This window comes from Pongo pygmaeus, chromosome 3, assembly GCF_028885625.2.
Source record: "Pongo pygmaeus isolate AG05252 chromosome 3, NHGRI_mPonPyg2-v2.0_pri, whole genome shotgun sequence".
NCBI lineage: Eukaryota > Metazoa > Chordata > Mammalia > Primates > Hominidae > Pongo > Pongo pygmaeus.
In genome coordinates this window covers 182,359,222-182,385,049 of record NC_072376.2, presented here as the reverse complement: position 1 = coordinate 182,385,049, position 25,828 = coordinate 182,359,222, and the positions used below count along the sequence as shown (strand labels likewise).

Genomic DNA, 25,828 nt, shown 5'->3' with positions numbered 1-25,828 from the left:
CCATATTCTTTTAAACATTTAAAAATCTTGTCTCTGATTAATGAAGTTTTCATAACCAAGGTTCTAAGAATTCATACATAGCCAACTTGCTACCCCTCCTCTTTAAAAGTAGCTTATTAAAAAAAAAGGTAGCTTGTAAATGGTTAGATAGTGGTTTCCACATATTTCACAAGCTCAGTAAGCTAACCCCTCTTGAATTAAGGGAAGGTATTTAGGCTCTTATTGTTTTCTCCAGAGCTAACATGTGTAACCCTCCAGACCTCAGGATCTACAGCGCCTCAGGATCACCAGCTCCTCAGACACAAACATTTAAGGTGAAATCATACTAATTGAATCACAAGGTCTTGCAGAAGCAGGGAGCATGATTGTAGTGACAATTTATGTCTTGTTTTTCATTTCCTCAATCACTGGACTTACTGTGTTCTTTTGCGACTTTTTTTTTTTTTTAATCCCAGAAGAAACTTATCACAGCAAGCTTGTATTTATTATAAGACATACAGTCTGAATAACAAGGGGGCATGGTGGGAGTTATACTAATGTCTTATTAATATTTTGTTAAGGTGCCTGAGTCAATTATTTGGTGCAAGTGAATATCTTAATCAGGAATGGTCAGGAGCAAGTGGGAGTGGGACTAGGTGGATGAGCAGGGACAATAGTAAGGGTCCACCTATATTTGCTTCTTTTCTTTTAAAAGCTGATCTACTATGTGGTTGGTGAAGAAAAATACAGAAGGCTTCAATTGCATTTATAATGCTTTATTTCTCAAGTCAGTTTGTGGATACAATGGGTTATCTTTTTTATTATTACTCCTCTTTGTATATCTTAATTATTTAGTAAACAAGATACTCTATAGCAAGTGTATTAGAATTTTACACACTATTTTTCTTACACATTTTAGTTTTAGAGTAATACCTTTTCATGATAGAAAATACATAACCTCACAGAAGATTCTAAAATAGAGAGCAAGAGTGTCCCTCTCTCTTCTCTCCTACCCTAGTCCTGCTTTCCAGGGGTAAGTGCTATTACTGTTTTCTATTCTTTAGTTCTGCTGGTTACCATTACATCCCACCTTCTTCGCTTGCTTTGTTCTAGCTGCGCTGGCAGCCAATTGGTGGGTCTTTCTCTCCCAGCCCACCAACTCAAATGTCAGTCTCCTCTGGCAACACCCTCACCCCCGCCAGCCAACAATACCTTAGCAACCATCTAGGCATCCCTCAATCCAATCAAGTTGACACCTAATATGAACCATAATAGTTCACCCGTTGTCAACTTAGCCCCATACACGTCTCCTTAAATCATACTTAATCTCCAAATAAAAACAATAAGGTCATAATTACACCTAACATAATACAACTATATTTTGTACAACTGAAAATGCCCTAATCCTTAACCTAAATGCTATTACATAAAGTTAATGGCATTTAAATGCTGATATGAAGTCAATAAATCTTATGTTACATGATAAAGGAAAAAGAAAGGAAATAAAACGAAGATATTTTCTGAGTACAGGTGTATACTTGTACAGGCATATTCTTAAAATGAGGAGGAATTACTCATGACAGTACAGTCCTCCTTTCTGTAACTGGACACATGGTTTTAGGCGGTATTGATAACTGCCTTCTTCTACTACTCATTCTGTATTCCCTTTGCCTTCAGCAAGCAACTGAGCTGGTCGTGGTTTTTTACCTAGTGGGGTGACCCAAGCCTTCGATAATATGTTTTCAGCTCTTGCTTTCTTAGGCTCATACAGTATCAATTTCAGAGTGGTAAAATTTAGAGTACTTCTACCTCCCACCTTCCTTTAAGCCTAACTCTTGGTTTTAGTTCAGTGTATTGTTATTTTGATATTGTCAGAGTTTATAACATTCTATTCTGTAGCTGTAATTAATTCCCCAAGTCCCATAAAAATAGCATTTGCAGTATTATGATTATATAAACATGATTCACTGCAGTGTGGATGGAGAAGAAGCAGATGTAACCTTTTCACCAGACCCTGCCCCACCTCTAGATCCAGTGGATCTTTTTAAAATTTCATTTTCTTCATCTCTTCTAGATCATATTGAGCCATCCATGTTTCTTGTATCACATTTCATCTCTCTAGGAGTCTTCTGTGGTTTTTTGTGAGGGGAATATTGTAGGCTGGGAGATACTTCCTTGCATAATTGTTATAGTTTTCACTTGAAAGGCACAGGTAATAAAGTTTCTGAGATTTGGGGTGTTCAAAAATAATCAGTATTTTGTTCAGACACATTTTTAACAGTTTAGCTGGCTAAGTTCCTCTAAATCATGCTCCCTTAGAAATGTAAAGCCTTTTTTCTGCTGTCTACTTTTCTCCTATATTACTATCAATAAGTCAGATTCTACTTACATTCCAGTACCAGGTAAACTCCTCTGACCCAAATCTTTTAGAATTTTTCACTTATCTTTGGAGTTTTGAATTGTAATGAGATGTGCCTGAATACGGTCTCTTTCCCCCTCATTAATCTGCTTAGCACTTAATGAGACTGCTCTGAGATCTTGGGTGTGTTAAAAGAGAAACAAATTAAACTCAACATAATTTAATTGAGCAAAGAACAATTCAGTTCCCCCAACCATAGTAGGTTCAGAGCAACTCTGGTGCTGCTGTGTGGTCAGAGAGGATTCATGGACAGAAATCGTCTCTGATGCACGGAAAACAGAAGTGAGGTACAGAAACAACCTGATTGTTTACACCTTGGTGTTTGCCTCATTTGAACCCAGTTTGAACAGTTGGCCACCTGCGATTGGCCAGAACTCTGATTCCTACAAGAGTAGGTTACAGTTTGTTTACAAATCTGGTTAGGTTATACTTCACTATGTGTGGAGAAACCTTTAGGTCAAACTTAAATATAAGGAAGCAGCTTTAGCCTAAAATTAAGTTTAAAGACAAGTGTTTTTAGTTCAGGAAAATTTCCTTCAATTACTGTATTTCTTTTACAGTTCTCCTCCTTATTGTCACTTTCTTCTTTGTAACACTCACTTTAGATAAATGTTAGAGACCTTTTTAGAGCTGTTTTCCGTATCTCTGAACCCTTGTGTCATTTTTCAGCTCTTCTTTTCCAGATCAGACACATGCTCTGATGGTAAAAGTTGTATTTCAGACAGATCAGACAGATTAGATCATACAGGTGATCTGATGATAAAAGTTGTATTTCAGGAAGATGAATCTGGCAGATCTATATAGGATGGAATGAAGGAAGAAGTAGCAGAAAAGTAGTCATCTAATGAGCTGATTTTTTGCTGTGTGTTTCGCCCTCAGGATATGAAGATGAATGAGCTCCAGCCCTGCCCTCACGTAGCTCACAGCCTGGTGAACATGTAAAATTAGTTGCTTTACCTAAAAAAAATTTAGTTAAACAATTTTCAAAAAGCATATGTTTTAATATATTGGCAAGATGTTTAAAAATAGTAATTTAATCTGTTGCCATGACCAAAAGTATTCTGATTATTAATTTTCTCATCTTAAATTTTTCATTAGTAGGAATACAGCTAGCATGATCTGTTACCTTCTTATGCAGTATACACGAAATGCTTAACAAAAGTAGTCTCAGGTGCACGCATGGGCTCTTGCTTGATTTTCTTTGCTATATATTTAATCACCTAGAAACAGAAAAAAAGGTGTCATTTTAATATAAATGGTTCATTTTGGTTGAAAACACCTGTAATTCATATTCTACTATTTAATTATTTAGAACAAAATAACATTTGGATCTGGGCTTGCTGCGACTGGCTTAGTAAACCATTTCCCTTTAAGATGCTCTCATTTCTTATTTTTGGTGATCAGTATATTTGAATTGGAAGACTTTTTTTTTTTTTAAAGGAAGCCTCAATAAAACTGCCCATTAATCTATCTATTGATAAAATTGTTCATTGCAAATGGATATTACTTTTTCCAGTAGCATTTCTTGCACAGTCGAATAATGGAGAAATTAGAGCGTAAAGGCAATTAGGATCTTCTAGTAACACTCATTTTAGTACCACAGAATATTTACAAAGTATTTTTAAAGCCTCATCTCCAATGGACCTAGCTATTCAGGAGGCTTAAGACAGGAGGATTGCTTGAGCCCAGGAGGTTGAGGCTTCAGTGAGCCCTGATCGCACCACTGCATTCCAGCCTGGTTGACAGAGTAAGAACCTGTCTCAAAAGAAAAAGTGAAAAATAACAGTAAATTTTGATTAAATAAAAAATTTTTAAGTGGTCCAAAGATCTTCCTTCCTTCTCTCACCTTTAAACAAAACCAGTTTTCCGTGGATGTCTGAGTTTTTATTTTTTATTTTTTATTTATTTTTTGAAACAGAGTCTTGCTGTGTTGCCCAGGCTGGAGTGCAGTGGTGCAGTCTCAGCTCACTGCAACCTCCACCTCCCAGGTTCAAGTGATTGTCCTGCCTCAGCCTCCCAAGTAGCTGGGACTACAGGTATGCACCACCACACCTGGCTAACTTTTTTATTTTTAGTAGAGACAGGGTTTTGCCATGTTAGCCAGGCTGGTCTTGAACTCCTGACCTCATATGATCCGCCCACCTCAGCCTCCCAAAGTGCTGGGATTACAGGTGTGAGCTGCTGCACCCAGTCTCTTGTTATTTTTTTAATGAAAAGACTTAATTATGTTTTAAAGACTTTGAGCCTACCCTATAGGGTTCACAGGATTGGTTTTATATCCTTGTAATAAGTTTATTTCAAAGTAAGAAGATATTTTCCTGAAGTAATTATTTAATCCTTACTATGTAAACTTCAGATTTAATTGACTAGAAGAACGCTCCTTTGAAGAACAGTAACCGTAATACACACATATTATGTATTACTCTCGACAGCAAAAATAAGGAGATAAAAGGCAGCTTGGTTTGACCACAGCTGAGCTTGTTTCTGCTTTTCCTAATGACATTGTAGAAGGTCGTGACAGACTTTGGAGTATTGAAGCTCGCTTGATTTGATTTCTGTAGGCGAATTCATATTCTCGTTTAATTTTCTTTCCAAATGTCTCCTCCCTGCTCACTCTCTCATACCTCATCACTATCATTATTATTGAGATTCCACCCCTAAGAAACAAAGGACAAAATCATAAGAATAAACTTTTTCTCTCAAATGATTTAATTGCCAAAGAAATCATAGATTACTAGAGATCATCAGTCATAGTCTGTCCCTTTGCCTTTGGGCAGAACCATACATGAGACTGTTCATTTTTTCAAAGTCTCCAGTGAAAGATATCATAATCCATTGCAATATTTAACAACCCTCTCTGTCAGGAAATTCCTTTATCCACCTTAAATAATGCATGCATGAGTTTAAGCCTGTATTTTTTTCTTCAGCGAGTTCCAATCAGACTTACTCTTTTTGTGTAAGACCTTTTCATGGTATTTGAAGACTTATTCTAGAATAACACTGCTGTACTAATACATCTCAGTTTCTACAGCTTTTCTGTCAATATTTTCCAACACTTTTATCATCTTTATCTCCCTCTACTGAATATGCCAGACTTCTCTGTTCCTTTTGTTTATGGGATTCAGAATGTGTCCTGGACATCTAGGGAGAGACTGACTGGTGCTAATATAGGGTCAGATTCTAGCAGTGACAGTACATTATGTACAATCATTTCTGTTCTGTGACTTCCTTTTGGAAAAGTAGACATCTTTATGTGCATTAATCTCCATACCTCTGAATTTCAGATTTCTTGTTTTTCTCATTTTGCCATTCTCTTGAAAGCCAGTGTGGCTTGTTATTCATTGTGATACTTTTGCTTTTGTTTTTGTTTTTAGAGGTGAGGTCTCACTCTGTTGCCCAGGCTGGACTGCAGTGACACAATCGTAGCTCATTGCAACCTGGAGTTCCTGGGCTCAAGTGATCCTTCCACCTTAGCCTCCTGAGTAGCTGGGACTATAGGCCTGTCTCACCATGCCCAGCTAATTTATTTTTAATTTTATTTAGAGACAGGGACTCACTATTTTGTCTAGGCTGATCTTGAACTCCTAGCCTCAAGATATCCTACCACCTCGGCCTCCCAGTGTTACCTTAATATCCTTTGGTATTGAGGTAAAATTTGTATGTGTGAATTACAGTTCTTAAGTGTACAATCTAATAGGTTTTGATACCTTTCTACACCAGGATAACTAACACCTCAGTCAAGATACAGAATATATTAATAGTCTCAGAAATTTCCCTCACACCCTCTTTCACTCATTTGCCCATCTCCTATGGGCAACTACTGTGATTTTTACCACAATAGATTCGTTTCACCTATTTTTGAATATTTTATAAATGTAATCATACAGTATTTTTTTACTCATATGTGTCAGTAATTCATTTTTTGAAATAGTTAAATAGGATTCCATTTATTCCCATGTTGATGGACATCTGCATTGTTTTCAGTGTTTGGTATTATAAATAGTGCTGTGATGAGCATTTTTATACAAATCTGGGTGTGGAGTTATGTTTTCGTTTATCTTGGGTTAATACCTAAGAAGGGTAGATTGAAGAGTAAATGTACATATAACTTTATAAGAATTTTTCAAACAGTGTTAGACCCTCACTAGCAATCTATGTAAATTCTAGTTGCTTCACATTTTTTAGAAAATTTTCTGTTGTCAGTCTTTAAATTTTAATCATTCTAATGAACACATTATAATATATCATTGTGGTTTTATTTTGCAGTTGCCTGATGGTGTTGAGTGCCCTTCCATGGCTATACAAACGTCTTCTTTTCAAGATGTGTATTTACATCTTTTGCTTGTTTTTATTTTTTAATGTTATCAGTTACTTAATTAGGTTCTTAAGAAATTTAGAGCACCACTTTGTGAGGATAAATTTTATTTGTCAGGGCAAACACAGATTATAGGTAGCCCTGGAGCTGAGGAATGGCTTTGATTTTTGTTAAAATTTATGAGTCCACAGCTTTCTGATCAGCCTTGCACTGGTCATTTTTCTTTTTCCATATCGAAGATATCACCTTCTTGGTATCTGGGCTTCTGCAGCTGCCTCTTCTTGAAGTAAGCAACAGTAAGATGTTTTGAGATTTTTACATTGCTGATATCAATTTTGGTTGAGGTGGCAATAACAAATTTCTGGTGTGTTCTTCTAGAGGAACTCAATTGAGGACCAGAGGTCCAGTCACAAGTAACAAGCCAGTAGCCAGCTGCTTCAGGAAAACCATTCTCTTGCCTCTGTGACACTTAGGGAGAATGATCAGAATGGTCCCTGGGGTGATGCTGGCTCGCAGTTTCTCATGTGCTGACTGAAGGTTTTTGCTGTGGCTCAGCAGCTTTTGAGACACATCTTCAGTAGGATAATATCTAGGCATTTTGTGAAGTTTAACCACCTAGGTTACCACTATTCTTCTCACCACCAACTGGTTTTGTAACAGTTGCAAGAACTTTCTCCTTCTTTTTCTTTTCAACCTTGGATTTATTGGCTGAGTACTTCCTCTTGTACATGGCACTTCTGGAATATATAGCAGATGAGGAATATCTGCCAATTCCTCTAATAAGGATAGGATTTTGGCCACAGTGGGGCTTCCCCTTCTTGGGGCTTTTAGCCTTGAAGTTATCCCTTTTCACCTTACCACCAGCATCAGCCTTCTTGGCTTCGGGTTCCTTCTCTTTAGTATCCAGCTTCTCAATTTTTTCACCGCCATCTGGCAAGATGGGAAAGAACTTTTGCCTGTTTTTAAATCAAATTGTTGGTTAGTAGGAATCATTTTAATTCTGGATTTGAGTCCTTTGTCATATATATATAATATATATTTTATATATATATAATATATAATATATATTATATTATATATATTATATATATTTTATATATATTATATATTATATATATTTTATATATATTATATATTATATATTATATATATTTTATATATATTATATATTATATATTATATATATTTTATATATATTATATATATTTTATATATATTATATATTATATATTATATATATTTTATATATATTATATATTATATATTATATATATTTTATATATATTATATATTATATATTATATATATTTTATATATATTATATATTATATTATATATATTTTATATATATTATATATTATATATTATATATATTTTATATATTATATATATTTTATATATATAATATATTTTATATATATTTTATATATATAATATATTTTATATATAAAATATATATATTATATATATATGAATTTCCCAATCTGTGGTTTACATTTTTATTTTCTTCATGTGTCTTTTGTTTTTGAACCTAATTTTTCAATTTCGATATAGTCAAATTTGTCAGCTTATGGTTAATTTAGGCTTTTTTTCCCTCCCTACACATCACTAAGGTAATTTCTTGTTTCCCCTATAAAACTTATAGTTTTAGCTTTTACATTTGAGTCTGGGATTCATCTTAAATTAATTTTCGTATATGGTGTGAGGTAGGGGCTCAAGATTCATCCCCCTCTATTCCCCATGGGCTTCTAAGTGTTCCGAAATCATCTTTTGAAAAGACTTTATTTTCTTCAGTTGAATTGCCTTGACAGTTTTGTCTAGTTGTTCATATGTGTGTAGGTCTATTTCAATATTGCTTTAATTCTGAAACTATGGACTATCTTTTACATTTAACCTTATGTTTAAATTATATGGCATCCTCGCTCCAAGATATTAATCTAAACACTGGACAAAACTAAAAATAGGCAATGGAATTTCACTGAGGCCTTACCTGACTTCCCCGCTTTTTTTTCTCTGAGACAGAGTCTCGCTCTGTCACCTAGGCTGGAGTGCAGTGGCACAATATTGGACTACTGGCACGTGCCACCATACTTGGCTAGCTTTTTGTTTGTTTGTTTTTTAAGAGATGGGGTTTCACCAGATCACCCAGACTAGTTGTGAACCCCTGGCTTCAAGTGATCTGCCTGCCTTAGCCTCCCAAAGTGTTGGGTTTGCAGGCATGAGCCACTGCATGTGGCTGTTACCCAACCTCTTTAATACTAAAACATGTTCTCAACACACCCCTCTCCCTTTGTGTTTCTGAATCTCCCTACTTTCCTGGATTTCTGTAGGATTAGGTAAGATGCAAGCAGAATTCCTGGTACATGATCATTCCTCCCTATTTAGCCCTACACCCCAGGGTCAGGTTGGAGGCCTAGGGCAGGGCAGTGGCAAGAGAAGGGCAGATTCTTTGCCAGGAATCTGTTTTTCAAATAGGTAGAGACTTGACCTTTTCCCAGGAAATAGTCCCCATCCTGTGTTGAGTCTTCAAGATGGTAACTCAAGTTACTGCAGAGAATTTTCCCAATAAATATTCCTGTTCTCTGCAAAATACTATTGTAATTATTAAACGTGATGAGACAGAAAACTAATATTCAGGGCAATGAGTGACACAAACTTCTTGCATTTTACTTGAGTGACTGCATTCTCAATAGCTATCTTCACTTGGAGAAATTCATAAAATTTGTTTTCTTTAATGATTTATCTGTCTGTTGGGTACTAAGGCCATCCAAGAGAAATGCTATATCAACTGCATGACTATTTCCTCATAACCACCAAATGAGTTTATAAGGAAAATATTTATTTGCTATAGTTTGCTACATAATTTGTTTCATATTTTTCAAATGCCAGCCATTTGCTTAGTATAAGACACTCAACTGCCCATTTCCAGAATGGACTATGCTTTAGTTATAGTGTCTAAAACACAGTGAAGTTGATACCAATTTGCAGTGCCTGCTCATGTTTCCCCAGGTTTTTCTGTAGCACCTTAGCATGCCCCAGGTTTCCCAGCAGCCTAGGAAATGGTAATAAAAATGTCTCCTTCAGTATTTCTGTACCTCCCATGTCTCAGAATCAAGTGCCCACCACCTAGTGTGTACTTGGGAGGACAGTTTCAAAAAGATGGATTAGCAGTCTACCATTCATGAGGAGTTCCCAGAGATACATAAATACGTGTTTGTATATATTTTGCAATTTGTGTAAAGCTGTTGAGCCTGTCAGTAGAATCATCTTTTTAGTTGCTTTTCCTTTAGATGTGTTCTTTTTCCACTTAACCTGTCCACACCTTACCACTCAGTCCACTGGAGATAACTTTTTTTCTTTTATTTATTTATTCAGCAAGAAGTTTTTCCCAGACACTGAGGTAGGTACTCATGATACAAAGATGCACAACACATAGTCCCAGATCTCCAGGAGGTTACAGTCTAGCAGGAAGAAATAGGTTATAAACTGAGTAAGATAAGGGCCATGATAACAGTATTCATAAGGCACTCTAGGTGTACATAAAAAGAGCAGCACCTTCTCTAGACTTGGGTAGAGGAAGGTTGGGAGAAGCTTCCCCAAGGAGGCAATGCCTGGGCTGGGTCCTGATGGACAAGTAGTGGCTGTCACATCTGGGAAATAGAGACTGTCCTATTGACCCATACAAGAATCAGATCATTGATCTTGGCCTTATTTACACCTGATTCCAAACAACAAAAGCAGTCATCCTAGACAGACATAAAAATCCAAGTGGAAGAAATGCAGCATAATTATCAGGCACATGATACACATACAAGGTGGGGAGGTGGAGGGAGAAATGGACCGTTCTCGATGAATTTTGGTGGAGGAGAGATGGCATGTATGAAGTTGGAGGTGATGACAGCAGACTGGTTTGCTTGCTGAGGGTGGAAAATATGAGGTGGAATGGACAATCCAAATGGAGGGCCATAAAACTCATGATTTAGACCATTAATGTGATTTAAGAGGTAATTGGGAACTGTCTCCAGATTGTAAAGACATAGGTGATGTGGACAAAACCGTGTTTCAGGAATTATCCTTGTTACTGTGGTTATAGTTTGCTGGTTTTCATCCTACCTCTCTAGTTTCTTATGTCTCTCTTTTTTCTGCCTCCTAAATATAGGTATTTACTAAGCAATGCCCCTTAGCCCACTTTTCCTGCAACATTGCCTTTTAAACATGCTCCTGAGTGCCCCCTCAGGTTCTCCTGTACTTGTAGGAGAGGAAAATCCAGGAGGTGGGACAAATGTATTTCAGTTTGTTTTCTGTATTTTAGTTTCTAGAAAAAAACGTTTAATGAAGAGTCTAATAGCGTTTTTTCATTTTGAAGTTTGGAAAACTCTTGTTCATTTTTTTTTTTCCTGAGTGTTTGAATATACTCTTGACTTCAGCTAAATTCACTATGCAAATGATTAATGATGAGAGTACAGCCCAGGGAAATTGGTAAGAAAGCTGCTTTATCTACTTTCCTTTATCTCTAGTTTTTTTTTTTCTCTCCCTCTACCTTGCCCCCGAAACCATTAATGCCCCCCACAAAACAGCAAGGCTGCTGGAAACTATAATTGGCTGATTGCTGTTTGGTCAAGAGCTGAGTTAGACACTCCATTAGTGATGGTGGATTGGATTGCAGGAGCTGGGTAAGGAGAAGATGGAGGGTGCGGAGCCCACAGATGAGCGTGAGCAGGGCAGCAGACAGCACAGAGTGTGTGCTGAGGAGCCACCAAGTGCTAAAAAAGCCCAAAGACTGGCCTTGGTCAGCCCACATTCTTGAGCTGGTATGGAACTGGAACCAGGTCTGGAATAAGGAGGGAGGCTGGCTGGCTGCAGAGTCTACTTCTGGAGAAAGCTGAAGAAAATGAGCATGCAAGAAAAGGGGACACTGGGATAGTAGAATAAGGGCAAAAAGAAGACATGTGAATGAAGAAACACGTTTTGTCTTAATTTCTGTTTATTTGCAGCTGCCATCCTCAAAGTGCTGGTAGATTTGATTAAAGTTAGTATGATTAGAAAATTTTATGTAGTGAATTTGGGGTAGGTGGGAGGTAGAAGATTAAGAAAATGATTGTCAGATAAAAATTCCCCAGCACAGTGCTTTCCAGATATAAATGTTAAAGGAAAGAACAAATGAAAGATGGACTATTGTGAAATTATGGGATTCTCAGTCCCTTCTGATGTTACTTTGGAAAAATAAAACTTTTTATATTCATATTGGCCGTCATTGAAGTTGAAACATTTCAAGTGATGGCCAAATCATATTTGAGTGATTATCTGATGTAGATATCTTGAGAACAATACTTAGGAGTTATTAACTGTTAAAGAATCAATATTTTCATGAAATACTGTTATTATATCTTGACAGATATTTTACTTTGTAGGGAAAAGCCAACATGTTTTTTGTTGTACAAAAGACATTCTATTTTTTTTTTTACTTTTTTTTCTAAGACGGAGTCACTCTGTTGCCCAGGCTGGAGTGCAGTGGTGCCATCTTGGCTCACTGCAACCTCTGCCTTCTGCCTCAGCCTCCCAAGTAGTTGGGACTGTAGGCGCACCACCACCGTGCTAATTTTCGTACTTTTTATAGAGATGAGTTTTGCCATGTCATCCAGGCTGGTCTTGAACTCCCTAGACTCAAGTGATCCGCCTGCCTCAGCCTCCCAAAGTGCTGGGATTACAGGTGTGAGCTACCATGCCTGGCCCAAAAGACATTTTTTAAAAATTGTTTCTTCTACACATTTTTCTACTTCTTAACTCTGTGTGGTACTTCCTATTACTATGATTTCTTTGTGCCTCAGTTCTTTCTGGAAAGTTTCTGAAAGTCAAGTTAAAATCAGCCAGTGTTGATGCCAATTTAGATATAACTGAGTTATTAAATTTATACACATTTTATAGCTGTTCCCACTACAAGAGTGTCTTCTAGATTTTCTTTTTAGGAGGTCACTGAATCTGTTTTACTTTATGGAGCAGTAAGAAATGCATGAAGGAATTTGAATTTAGAGAGGCTGTCTTGCATGTACATCTGGGCATTGGCATTTAGAGTCTATAAAATAAATTGGCAGTGAATGTTTTATTTACCTGTTAGAATCTCAGCTAGATCATCAAGTAGCATTTTGCCAGATATATTGGAATACAGCTGATGGTATGGAAATGGAAGTCTAAAGCATTTAATCAAAAATATTTATATGCAGATCACATGAGGATTTTAATATCTTAAAAAACAACCTGCATGTATGATTTGGAAACAAAAATTATTTGAAATGTAAAGCTGGCCCACTATCATACTTATTTTTTTAAATGAACAATATAGTAGATGTTTATCAAAATGTATTTTAGATGCAGAATTACTGTAACAGTTTGCCTGTCTAAATTGCCAAGCTTTTTGATAAAGCTGGCAGTGTGAATGACAGCCGCAAACCCAAGGTTAGACTGCAGAGTCGGTTTCTCTTTGGCTTTCTCTCCTTTTAAGCCTCCCTTTCATGTGTAGCCAAGTGAAAGTCTCCAAGTGAAATGTAAGCTCTGTGGATCCTTGGGGGCCTTGGCCTGATGAGAGGATACAGAAGAAAAGCAGCAGTTTGGAAAGCCTGCAGAAGGCTTGGAGGGCAGAGGGCCCAGTGATGACATGACTCTCAGACCTTTCAAAGGAGATGAATGAGAGGGCAGTGCCTCCATGGGCTCTGGACATATTTTATCCACAGAGTAGTCCTAGGCTATCAAACCAGTTGTTTTGGCTTTATCTTTCAGATGTTGCAAAAGGAAAATGTGTTCTTTTATTGCTTTTCCAAGTCGTTTAACCGTTTATCCTTAATCATCTGCAGTCTGTGTGGGAATAAGTCTTTCAAAGATCACTGGACTTTGCTTGATTTAAAATCAGAGTAGAATTCATTTTATTTAATGTGGGAAGCCTTCTTTTTAGAAACTTGACCCAAACTGGCTTTCTAGCCTCATAGAATTTAATTGAAAAAGAATACCATAGAAAAACACAGCCAGATGCACAAATGTTTGTTCATGGGTTAAATTGTCATAAGCTTTACGATTCTTTGTGGTTACTGATCATTGAAACAATTTTAGCAGTCAAGATTTAGCAAGTTGGGATGAATTAATGAATTTTCAGTTGCATCACGGAAATGTAACCCTAGGCTAACCATAATGCATATCACTGTTATCATAGTAAGCTTTCTCCTTGCCACTGGTCTGTTAGAATCCTTGATGATTTTATGAACACGTAATAGATTTGTTTTGTGGAAAAGTTAATACGTCCATTAGGCCACTGGTGTGTGGAGGTGATCTGTAAAGAAATCAATTCCTTCAGTTCCCACATCAGCATATCACAAAAGAACCATATTGTGGGTCATTTGGAATTTTACAGATCTCTTCAAGGAGCAGTTCAGAATGGTTTCTAAGAGTGCTAAATCTGTATCTTGGTGCATGGGTTTGGCTGGCATAGATTTGGACAGAGTGGGCCAAACAGAGCTAATTGAGGTAGGGAAAAAAACAGGCCATAATGGTGAATAGAGTTATTTGTCACCGAGTTTGTAATGGGATTTTCAATTAATTCATGCAGGCTTCCAATGCCTTACATTAGCCCTGTCAAGATGAACTACAGCCACATCTAAAATGCCATCCCCTATTAAACGGTGCGTGTCAGTGAATTTGTAATTTCTTCTGTTCAGCCAGAAGATGAATGGATTCTACTCAGAAAACAAATGTGTGCTTCAGAAATGCACATTTCAAAATCCTGAACACTTCCTAGGAGGAACATTCTTTGCATTGTTATACAGTGAATATGTATTAAAAATGTAATTGCTATGTGAATTCATCTAAAAGGGAAAGCATCCAGCTGTGGAGAGACAAATACATTGTCAGGTGCCCCATTTCACTGGTAAAGAGGCTTTTTACACTGGGTAATGACGATGATGATGACAATGATGATGGTTCACACATGTAGCATGTACTGCCTGCTGGGTCATTTAAGGTGTGGCTTATATACATGAATTCGCTAAATCCTCACAACAGCCCAAATGAAGAAAGAGGCACAGAGAGTTAACCTGCCCCAAATCACAGAGCTAGTAAATGGGATTCACACCCTGCAATCTAGCTCTGGAGTTTGTGCTTCCAGCCAGTACCCTATACTGCCTGATCAGAGTCTCTTTAGCTATTGTACAAGAGTTTTAGTACAGTACTTGCCAGTTCTCTCTCTCTCTCTCTCTCTCTCTCTGTTGATTGCTGTGTTTTACTATTATTTCCTCAAACCTATTTTTGGAAATATTGTTAAGCTGTGATAACTAGCCTTGAAGAAATACATAATATAGTGGAGAATATAATGAGGCATCTGTGAGGGTAGAGAAAAATTAGAATTCTTCTTTCCCCAGAGTTGGACACTAATGTAATGTGATCAAAGTACACAGCATTGTGAATGACCAGAGTTCTTGGTGGGCATTTCCTTTCTGGGCACAGCAGAATTGCTTACAAGATTAGGTCAAGGCAGAGTAACAGGAGTGATGCCATTGGAGGCCAGATCTTAAGACAGAGTCTGAAAGTCAGAGGTTACAGGAGGGTTTCATTACTCTGGAAGGCTCAACCTCTGTCTTCCCAGGACATTGGACTCTCAGGGAAGTTCTAATTAAACAACTACAACATCACATGGACTAAGCCAAGGCAAGACGATTGCCAATAGTATTTTGAGAGCAATAATTAATATTCCTAAACAAATGTTTAGCAAAACAAATTTGGCTTATAGGTAGTCCAGACTGTAAGTCTCTAAGTAGAAACCAAACTAATTTTTGAAAATTGTGTTACGAAGTTCTGTTGCCATCAAGGGTATAAAACTTTGATCCACTTTTTACAGGTCGGGGGGCAGACAATGATATAAGTAATGCTAACTATATTGCTCTAGTTCATTGGAAATATTAAACTTAAAAAATATTCAACTAGTTGAGGCCTATGCTTTGCACATAGCTCTCTGCCTGCCTGCCCACTTCATGTCCATTTTTCACACTACTGCCAAACTGATCTGTCCAGCACATAGGACCTAAGTCTGTTTGTGCATTAAACATGTAAATGACTTACCATTGCTAGAAGAACACAGCAATAAAAACTCTTTCATATGTTATACAAGACCCTCAATAAACTGGCCTCCGCCTACCTCTCCTTTATGTTCCATAATTCTTATCCAGGAATACTGCATTCTTTATGCTCCCCAGTCCCGCTGCACATGTGACTTCCTACCTCCAGGTCTTTGCTGGTGCTGACTTCTCTGCCTGGAATGCCCTTACTTTTCTCTTTCATTCATTCACTGCAACCTTGACAACTAATTCCTGTGCATCCTTTAAGTCTTGGCTCATGTGTCACTTCTCCCAGGAAGTGTTTCATTTTCCTACTCACCAAACACCAGAGACCTATGTTCTTTGTCCCCATAAATGGTGTGCATATCTTTATCATTACATTTATTACACTGTATTGTAGTTATTATTAATATCCTTTAAGAAAAGAACTGTCTTATTCTTCTTTAAGTCATCAACACTTGCACATTGCCTGGTAAAAAGTAAAAGCTTGGGCCGGGTGCGATGGCTCATGCCTGTAATCCCAGCACTTTGGGAGGCCGAGGTGGGTGGATCATTTGAGGTCAGGAGTTTGAGACCAGCCTGGCCAACATGGTGAGACCCCATCTCTACTTAAAAATACAAAAATGAGCCAGGCGTGGTGGTGCTTGCCTGCAATCCCAGCTACTTGGGAGGCTGAGGCGTTAAAATCACTCAACCCCGGAGGCAGAGGTTGCAGTGAGCCGAGATTGCACCACGGCACTCCAGCCTGGGCAATAGAGCGAGACTCCATCTTAAAAAAAAAAGAAAAAAAAAGTAAAAGCTTGATAAATGTTTTCTGGAAGAGTGAATAAATAAATAAAGACTCCAAAAGCAGGAGCCCTGTAATCTTGTTCAGGGAATTATTATAGACATGTTGGATTTGCCACTTACCTCCTGAATCAATGATACGCAGCAGCGCTCAGAGAGGCCAAAGATCTTAAAGTGACAACTGATGCTCAAGATTGGGCACCCCCAATGCCGTTGAAAAGTATCTCATTAATCAGTTGATGATTAAATTGCATTGGGGGTTATGTACACAATTTTAAACTTCTCATTTAAAACAGTAATGCAATGCAGGAACATTAAATTCCTCATCTCTTAGCTTATCAGCCTAACAATGTGCTCTCTTCCAGGAAAGAGCAAAGTTGAATGATCTTAGACTGTAAAAGACCACGTGTCTATACACTTACAGATTATAAACTTGGGGAGGGCAGGGACTGTGACTGTCTCACTCACTGCTGTATCCAGACTCGTGCACAGAGTAGAACCTCATTAAATACTCGTTGAGCTCATGAAAGAGTAAGACCTACTGCCCACATTAAAAGCAATATCAGGAAGAGATTTGCCCAAAAGCCAAACTCTGATTTTTATCAACCAAGCTTAAAAGCAGTTAGTAAATTAATAAATTTGGTTTAAATTTTTCCCCTCAGTATTTATCATTTCTCCTCAGTGTTTATCATTTATCCTGATGAATAAAGTAGTTAATGTAGGAAGTTAAGCTTGTTTTTTATGAGTTCTTGAGAGGCAGACCTGGCAGTCATGCCTTCATATACTGATAACCTCGAAGAAACAAGGCAAAACACCCACTAAGTTAAGAAACAAGGCAAAACACCCACTAGGTTAAGAATAGAAACCTAAAGTATGTCTGGTGCATGGGTGTCATACTGTTCTTACGTCACTATGGACAATTGTTTTGTGTTTTCTATTTATTGGTAACACATATATATTGTTTTTGTGTGAGATTTTCTTCAAGGGGTACAGTGTGGATTTGACCTTGACTTTAAAATAATGACAACGCAGCTGTATTTTCAGAGACATTTTAGGACCATTATTTTATTAAAATTCATCCCTCTTTTTTTTTTTAAAGGGTATACCTCAGTTACCATGTGCCAAAGCATTATACAACTACGAAGGAAAAGAGCCTGGAGACCTTAAATTCAGCAAAGGTGACATCATCATTTTGCGAAGACAAGTGGATGAAAATTGGTACCATGGGGAAGTCAATGGAATCCATGGCTTTTTCCCCACCAACTTTGTGCAGATTATTAAACCATTACCTCAGCCCCCACCTCAGTGCAAAGCACTTTATGACTTTGAAGTGAAAGACAAGGAAGCAGACAAAGATTGCCTTCCATTTGCAAAGGTAAAGGTAGAATGCGCTTGTTTTCTGTTTGCCAGCTCTACCTCTGTACCCAGATACATAGAAATATAGCTTGTGTTGCCTTTTGCAAAAAAAATACAAGTTTTGTGTGAACTACTCACTATGCTTCTGAAAATGCCTAGAAGCAGTCTTTAAGTCACAAGGAAGGTAATTTTATGCACAGACTTCTTATATGAAAGATTATTTTGGTTGATGCTCTATGTGGCATCATTTTCATATTTAGAGTCTGAATTTATTTCTAAGCCACTTTAAAGGGTGTATGCACCACTCAGGGATTTTAAAGTACTGAATTATGAATAACAAAATGAAATGTCATTACTTTCATATTTTATATGTAAATTTCTTTGCCTAAAAGCATACAGGAATATATCTGCCGAATTGATAAAATGGTTTGGAGTTTTAAGCAGAATATTGTGATTTTTGTGGAGAAAAGCGGGAGGATGTACATTTGAGTAGGCATTTGGTTTATTTTCAGAAAATGAGGAGCATCTGAGAATCAATCTAAAACAGAAACTCAGGAGGCTAGGGTAGCTATCATTTGAGGTTGCAATTTGTAGATCTTAACAGAGTTAGCAGCTAGCTCCCTTGCATAGGAGTTCATAGCTTTGTAACAGTTGGAAAGGACACCAGGTGGGCTGGTAGCTACCGTTTAATTCATGAAAACATTTAATCCATGTACTAAAGATATGTCATAGCATTTTTATTCATGTACTCTTCAAAACATGAGTCTCTTTATTGAAAAGGAAAGTTAAATGACAAGCTTAATGGTACAGCTTAATGATCAGGTAGATTAATGATTTGCTGTTTCTTCAGGATGATGTTCTGACTGTGATCCGAAGAGTGGATGAAAACTGGGCTGAAGGAATGCTGGCAGACAAAATAGGAATATTTCCAATTTCATATGTTGAGGTAAATTAATCTGTAGAAACTTGAACTGTGTTAATATTCAGCTCACTAAATAAATCTTAATTATGCAATTTGAGTATTAAGAAGTCCTCACAACAAAAAGCACCAGGAATGCCCTGTTACAGATCACTGGACAGATCAGGAAGAATTCCTCCATCCTATCCAACAATTATTGAAGACAGTGAGATACTTGAAACTCTTTACTTTTTCTCCCTGCTAAAAGCATTCCTATGTCTTGTTAAATGTCACTGTATGCTTATTGTCAGTCACCTACACTATTTCCTGTTTATTCCATTTGCTGGCTTTGGTGGGAGTAGAAAGTTGATAAAGTTCTTAAGTAAGATGGAGAAAAGTGTATTTGTTTATTTTTTACTTACTTCTTTGGTTACTTGCTGCATCAGCAGAACCAGAATAGTGATTTGCAAAGTAGGGCTTCAATAAACATTTGTTAAATAAGTCAATGAATCTTCCTCCATCCCATCCCAGCAACTACTTAGCCCCCTTTCCCTTTTTAAATCAGCTTTGCTTGGAAAGCTTGTGGCCAAGCTTGACATAGTAAAGTCTTTTTAGAATGTGTGTAGTCATATAGTTGTATTACTTTAAAGAATAGTACAAGCTGAACATAAACAAAGGAGTTACAATTCATAGTAGACTTTCATTACATCATATATCATAAACTAAATGTCCTTTGGGAATAAGAATTTCTTGCTGAAAATAAAACGGAAGGCGTTTTCAAAGAGTGAAGCATGGCCCAGACAACCATTCAAGGTTAGTTGAGGCCATAGAAGGCTTCTGGTAAGAAGTGAGGTCTTAGTAGATGCCTGTGTGATGGATAAATAAGGGTTAACCAAGAGACATGGAAAAGGTGTGTTTTATGGCAGGACATCCAGACAGGGAGACCAGCATGTGCAAAAGCCAAAAAGTAAGAGAGAGCACAAGATTGTTTGGGGAATTGAAAGTAATCCGGTTGTTTAAAATATCAAAGCACGTATCTTAAGCATGAAAAACTGAAAAACCACTTTCACTTATTTTGCAGTCTTTTTATCTGAGGCATTTGTTTTGGCATGATTTTGAAAACTGAAATGACAAACTGTATCATTGTAGCCAGCACTCAATTTCCTCCATAGAGAGTGAGATTGCCAACGTTTTCATAAAAAATCAATTTGACTACCGTATATCCATGGGAAAGTAATTCAAACCATGTATGAGTCTTGAGTTTTATGCATACTCTTCAGATGTTCCTGTTTATTGAAATATTTTTTTCCTCCTTTGAAAGCAAACAACAGAAAAAAAACAAACAACCCTTAACTCACAGGCAGTCCTTCCTATATATTATGTATATATTCTAACTGTGGGTCATGGAAAACTACAAGCACTTCCAAGCATTTGAATAGTTACACTGAAGAGCATGGGTAAGCACATGATTAGTAATGAAAGCCTGTCTTTACTTGTTAGGTATTATCAATATTACATGCTGATACTTGGTTTGTGATGCATGAAAAGGGATTACTATATTTTTGTTATTGGACGAGTATAGAATTGTGCAGATAGGCATAAAAGATGGCAAATCCAGAGTCACTTCAAGTCACTTGACTCATCAGGATTATTTACTCTGACTTAAGTTGGAAAGATAAACTTCTGCCCAAGTAGAAAGTATTTTCATTCTGCTTCTTTTCTTTCAAATGAGCATTTTCCTCACTTGAACCAGAAGCTTGCCATTTGAGATGTGGTAAACAAGTTGTCTATCTTTAGGAGCCTATAAATGTTTCTTTGATGTCAAGCCATCAGATTGAACTTCCTGGTAGGGAGCAGAGCATCTAGGGATTAGTGACACCTGGTTTAGCCCTTAGGGGAATAAAGTGGAGGCAGACTTCAATCGCAACCTACTGAAATTCAACTATTTCAGTAATGTCGATTGTCTTACAGGGCATTCTTAGCTGTGGTAAAGCAAACTATGGGAATAAAAAACTGGGGCTTTTTCTTAAGTAATGGTCTTCCTCTAGCTCTGTAAACCTATTCATATTTGCCCCACTTCAGGGGCCAGACAATCCCAGTATAAAAACAGGCTGCATCACAAAAATTGGTAAGTAATTCTCTTATATCTTATAAATAGACATTTAAGTCTCCATCAGTGTTAGGTATTTTGCTTTTTTTGTACAGTCCTGCCAAAAACTGTTATCTCCTGGAAGTTTTGAGAAGATTGAATGAGATGATATATCTCCAAGGGTCTGATACCACTATGTCTTATGCATAGTGGTTTGGAGCTCAGATTAGACCATCACCCAGAGGGTACCAGAACATGGTAATAATCAAATAAAAGAACCTAACTACCATGTGTAATGAGAGAAGCTGAAACTCCCCCTCGACTCCTGCTGGCCGGCTTAGGTAATGGATATGCCCAAGGAACTCGCCTATGGCAGAAAGTCTGCACAGGATGGGCTTTGGGGTTAGATTGTGGACCTGGAGTAGAATCTCTGGGTCAGAGGTTCAGATGTGGAGCTGTGGAATTAGGGAAGGTAAACTGTAAGGAGCTGAGCACTGGAGGTGGGTAAAGAGAGGATTGAGGTGGTGAGAAATGCTACTGGAATAGTGTGCTGTCCCTTCCTGTCCTCAACTATCCTTTTCTTCCTCAACATCCTGTGACTATGGACTGTGATCTCCACATGCACTGGAGTAAGGTGATAAAATAGCGATGGTGGTATAGTGCCTCGCAAACAAATCTCCTTTTTTATTTTTTGAGACAGAGTTTCGCTCTTGTTGCGCAGGCTGGAGTGCAGTGGCACGATCTTGGCTCACTACAACCTCTGCCTTCCGGGTTCAAGCAATTCTCTTGCCTCAGCCTCCCAAGTAGCTGGGATTACAGGCATGCACCACCACGCCCAGCTAATTTTGTACTTTTAGTAGAGATGGGGTTTCACCATGTTGGTCAGGCTGGTCTCGAACTTCTGACCTTAGATGATCCGCCTGCCTCTGCCTCCCAAAGTGCTGGGATTACAGGTGTGAGCCACCGCACCCAGCCAGATCTCCTTTTAATAATGCAAAACACTTTGCTTATTAAAGTAGGACACAAAATTCTTCAAGGCTTGAATGGAGGAGAGTCTAGTTGGGAGAAGTGAGTAGGGGAAAGAATGGCTATATAAATGGCCCTGGATTCTTTGCCTTGGAGTCCTTGTTGAGCTCTTAAGATAAGGGTAAGTGTTCTCTTGCTTTGATCACATTCACCCTTCCCCTCTGGAGATTCTTTCAGACCTCTCTTTGGTTGAGCCTTAGAGGTTATGGGTTCTATTCAATTTAGACAGGCCCTTTCTTCACTTGTGTAAGCTGGAAAATAGTAAAGGTTAAAAGCAGTTCTTGAAGACACCATGCCAGGATATGTATAAAAGGGTGTATTTTTTAAGGACTGAATACAGTTTTAAAAAAACAGATTTTTAATCTGCTTCTTTCTTTGTTCAAAAACACTAGTTTTCTGTAAAATAGAGGGAAAGATTTTTAACCCTATTAATTTGGAGCTGACTCATTCATTCAAGTTTGGATGACATGATTCTTAAGCAAGCAAAAAATTTGAATGAAATAAGTGCTGAATATGGAATTTTGGATGCTTCCCAGACATAATTGTGTATTGTAGGCTTACGGTGAACTATAAATTTTTATGAAGTTTCTCATTTTATTTTGATTTCTAGTCGTTTGTTTGAAATATCACCCACTCAGTTTTTCGACACCAAAAAAGTTATTTAGCAACTTGCTCCTCTGCTATAGATGATAAAAGGTAATGTGCAGAAGGCCTGAAGTTGGAGTGGCCTCATAGACAACTATTCTTACTCGGTAGTTACTGCTAGAAACAAGGGCTGCATTTCTCATTTGTTTAGACCTCGTGTCAGCTGTCACTTCCTCTGACAGACTTTCTCTCACCTCATCTAAGGGGGTGCCTCCTCTTCACTTGCTGTACCCCAGATACATACTGGTGCCATAGTGGGAGAAAGCTTGGACTCTGGAGCCAGATGGCCAAGATTCAAGTCTTGACTCTACTACTAATCTAAGTGACTTTGGGCCTGGCTCTTCATTTGTAAAATAATAAGTTCCAGTGATACTTAAGAACAGTGCCTGGTACCAGCAAGAGCAGTGTCAGTGATGGCTGTGATTATTATCATCATTGTTATTATTATCCCTAGAAATTATTAACACTTTTTTCTCTCTGTGAGTATTTCCAGTTATTTGTTGATGTGGTTACTAGCTGACCCCTCACCCTTCATTTCCCCATTAGAATTCAAACTCCCAAGGGCCGGTTCCGCAGGGTCTTTGCACAGCGCCTGTAGTAGGCTTTCAATAAATATTGGTTGAATGAATGAGCAACCTATGAACTTTTATAATGAAAGGTTCTAAACCCAAAACAAACATGTTTGTAGATTTTGCCGACTTTCTACATTTTTCAGCTAATTCTCCCAAATCTTATCATTGGTTTATCTTGGTGTTACTTCAGGATGTTACATTCTTCAGACCAGCTGGTCTGTGTGACCTTAATGCGAGCTTTTTTCCTGTTTTTTTAAAAACTAGGCTATTTGGTTGTACCTAGTTTAGAATTTTCCCAAATTAATGGTAGCAATACTCCATGGATTAGATCTTGTAATCTCTACTGGTTACTTATTTCTTAAATACAGTTGTTCCTCAGTATCCACAGGGGGTTGGTTTCAGGATTCCTCATGGTTTCCAAATCTGCAGATGCTCAAGTCCCTCACATAAAATGGCATACTGCAGTCAGTCCTCCATTCCTCGGATGTGGGGCCCTAAGATGCATGTAGAGGGCCAGCTTTGTAGAGAAGACCCCCCTGGGGGTAGTGTAGGTCAAAGGATATAAAATTTTAGTTGTGTAGGAGGAGTAAGTTCAAGAGGTCTATAGGGTGACTATAGTTAATAACAGTATATTATTGTATTCTTGAAAAATGCTAAGAGTGGATTTTTAAGTGTTCTCACCACAAAAAATGATACCTATGTGAGGTAATACATGTGTTAATTAGCTCAATTTAGCCATTCCACAATGTATACATATTTTAAAACATCATCTTATACATGATAAAGATATACAATTTTATTTGTCAATTTAAAAAATAAAATGTTAAGAAAAAAAGACTCACTGATTCTTTCTGAGATGAATTTTCACCTATTTGCAATTTCTCCCTTGACTTACTTTGAGCTGAGGTAGGATAGACTTATTGTCAAAGATCCTCATTTTTAAAATAAGTTTGTTGACGTAAGTGACATACAATAAACTACACATATTTAAAGTGTACAATTTGGAGTAATTAGTTGTATTCAACTTCTAGAATCAACCATAGACAAATCATGGGAGACATTTCTCTGGCTATGGATAGAGTGTGTTATCAGCCTTAACAATGGGAAATCAAAGGGCTCAGGGAGCACAAGTGGCCTTAAAGGTAGGGGTGCTAGCTTCCTCTTCTAGGGAATGAGAGAATTGGAAGGTAATGTCTGTGTTCCAAAGAATAAGAAGTAGAAGTGTAGGTACATAGTTTGAAGTTGCCAAGGTGACCCCTGGAGGAGCTAAGAATAACAATGCTAACTTTATTTTTTAACTAAAAGCCTTTCCTCTTGAGAATAATGATAGCAGAAGGGCACAATAATAACCTTTGATCTAATAATCAAAGAGTTGATTGAACTGTATAAAAAGATAGTGTCATTTATACTTTTGGATATTTTTTCCTTTAGATGTATTATTTTCCTTTAAAATTAAAAAGTTAAATCAATGTTTATAAAAGAAATTTAGGGAGATTGTGGGGAAGTTGGGAAGAGGGAATTACTGTGTTGCTTAGCATCCAAATTTCCTTTTCAAACCTGAAGTAAATAAATTTTTGTAAGTGAAATTTAAAGACATTGTTGAGAAGTCAGTAAGGGAGAATTACTCTGTTGCTTAGCACCATACTTTCATCTGTAATTCTGACTGACTGAATACATTGGATCTGCCTTTGAGTAGCTTTTTTTTTTTTTTAAGCACTGTAGACTATGTCCCATGATGTAGGTTTTCATATCTTCTGAATGCTATCCACTTGATACAAGTAATTATTGCTTTTCCTTCTGCCAGAACAATAGAAGGAAAAGGAAAAATGAGCACTGGCTCCTGAAGTTCTAAAGGCAAAGGCAGGTCTCCTCTGAGCTCCAGAACAGCTGTTTAATATGGCTAAAGACTCAATCTAAAAAGGAGTTGTTTAGGTAAGGATTTAGGGTAGTTTATGCTCCATCTATTATTCAGAGGCTTCTTTCTAATTTAAGAGTTTCTTTTTGTTTTCCATCAGGAAAACATTGAGAGAGCTGAGATTGTAAAGATCGGTTAATGTTTATGGAGTTCTCACTTCACGAATGGACAGTTTCCAGTACTCTAGGTAGTTTCATAGAACATAAAAACGCAGATTTCCTGCATAGCCTTAATCAGAGGCCTAGGCTAATCACCAAATGGTATCTAAGGTCCACAATGACTCCCTAAAGAATCGCCAAGTTCTTTAACCTGGCCATATTTTGCTACATGTACCCAGGGCCTTAGCTAAGTTTACTGATCATTCCTGGAAAACATACCCTGGAATTGCTCTCTTTACAGCTCATCAGGGATATTTCTTTGTCTGTATAGAAAGCTCACCTTCAAGGTCCGAATAAATACTCTCATTCCTCATGAAGCCTTTCTTCCCTAATTTTCATATACAACAAAACAAATTCTATGAAATAGAACCAAAAAAAAAACCCCTCTCCTTGCTTTGAACTTCTACAGTACCCTGTTTGTACCATTCTTACTTGCCTGGAACATGCTAAGTGTATAATTAGGTTTGTTGATGATTTATTATTTTCCTGTGTTTCTTAGAGCCATATCTTATGTAAAGGATATTTTTAATGATTTTATTTCTACAATATAATCATGTTCCAGAACGTTTGGAAAG

The 25,828-nt window shown here is 37.4% G+C and overlaps 1 protein-coding gene and 1 pseudogene across 2 annotated transcripts in view; one reads left to right on the top strand and one right to left on the bottom strand.

Moving 5' to 3' along the window:
- The window catches only part of SH3RF1 (SH3 domain containing ring finger 1), a 176,986-nt gene that overhangs the window by 97,023 nt on the left and 54,135 nt on the right, over nucleotides 1-25,828 (top strand). For both annotated transcript variants that reach the window (XM_054485177.2, XM_063664278.1), the window contains exons 3-4: nucleotides 17,694-17,969; nucleotides 18,801-18,896. In XM_054485177.2, the coding sequence (XP_054341152.1) occupies nucleotides 17,694-17,969; nucleotides 18,801-18,896 (372 nt within the window). The remainder of the gene's footprint in view (nucleotides 1-17,693; nucleotides 17,970-18,800; nucleotides 18,897-25,828) is intronic.
- On the bottom strand, nucleotides 6,792-12,855 carry LOC129035295 (large ribosomal subunit protein eL6-like; annotated as a pseudogene).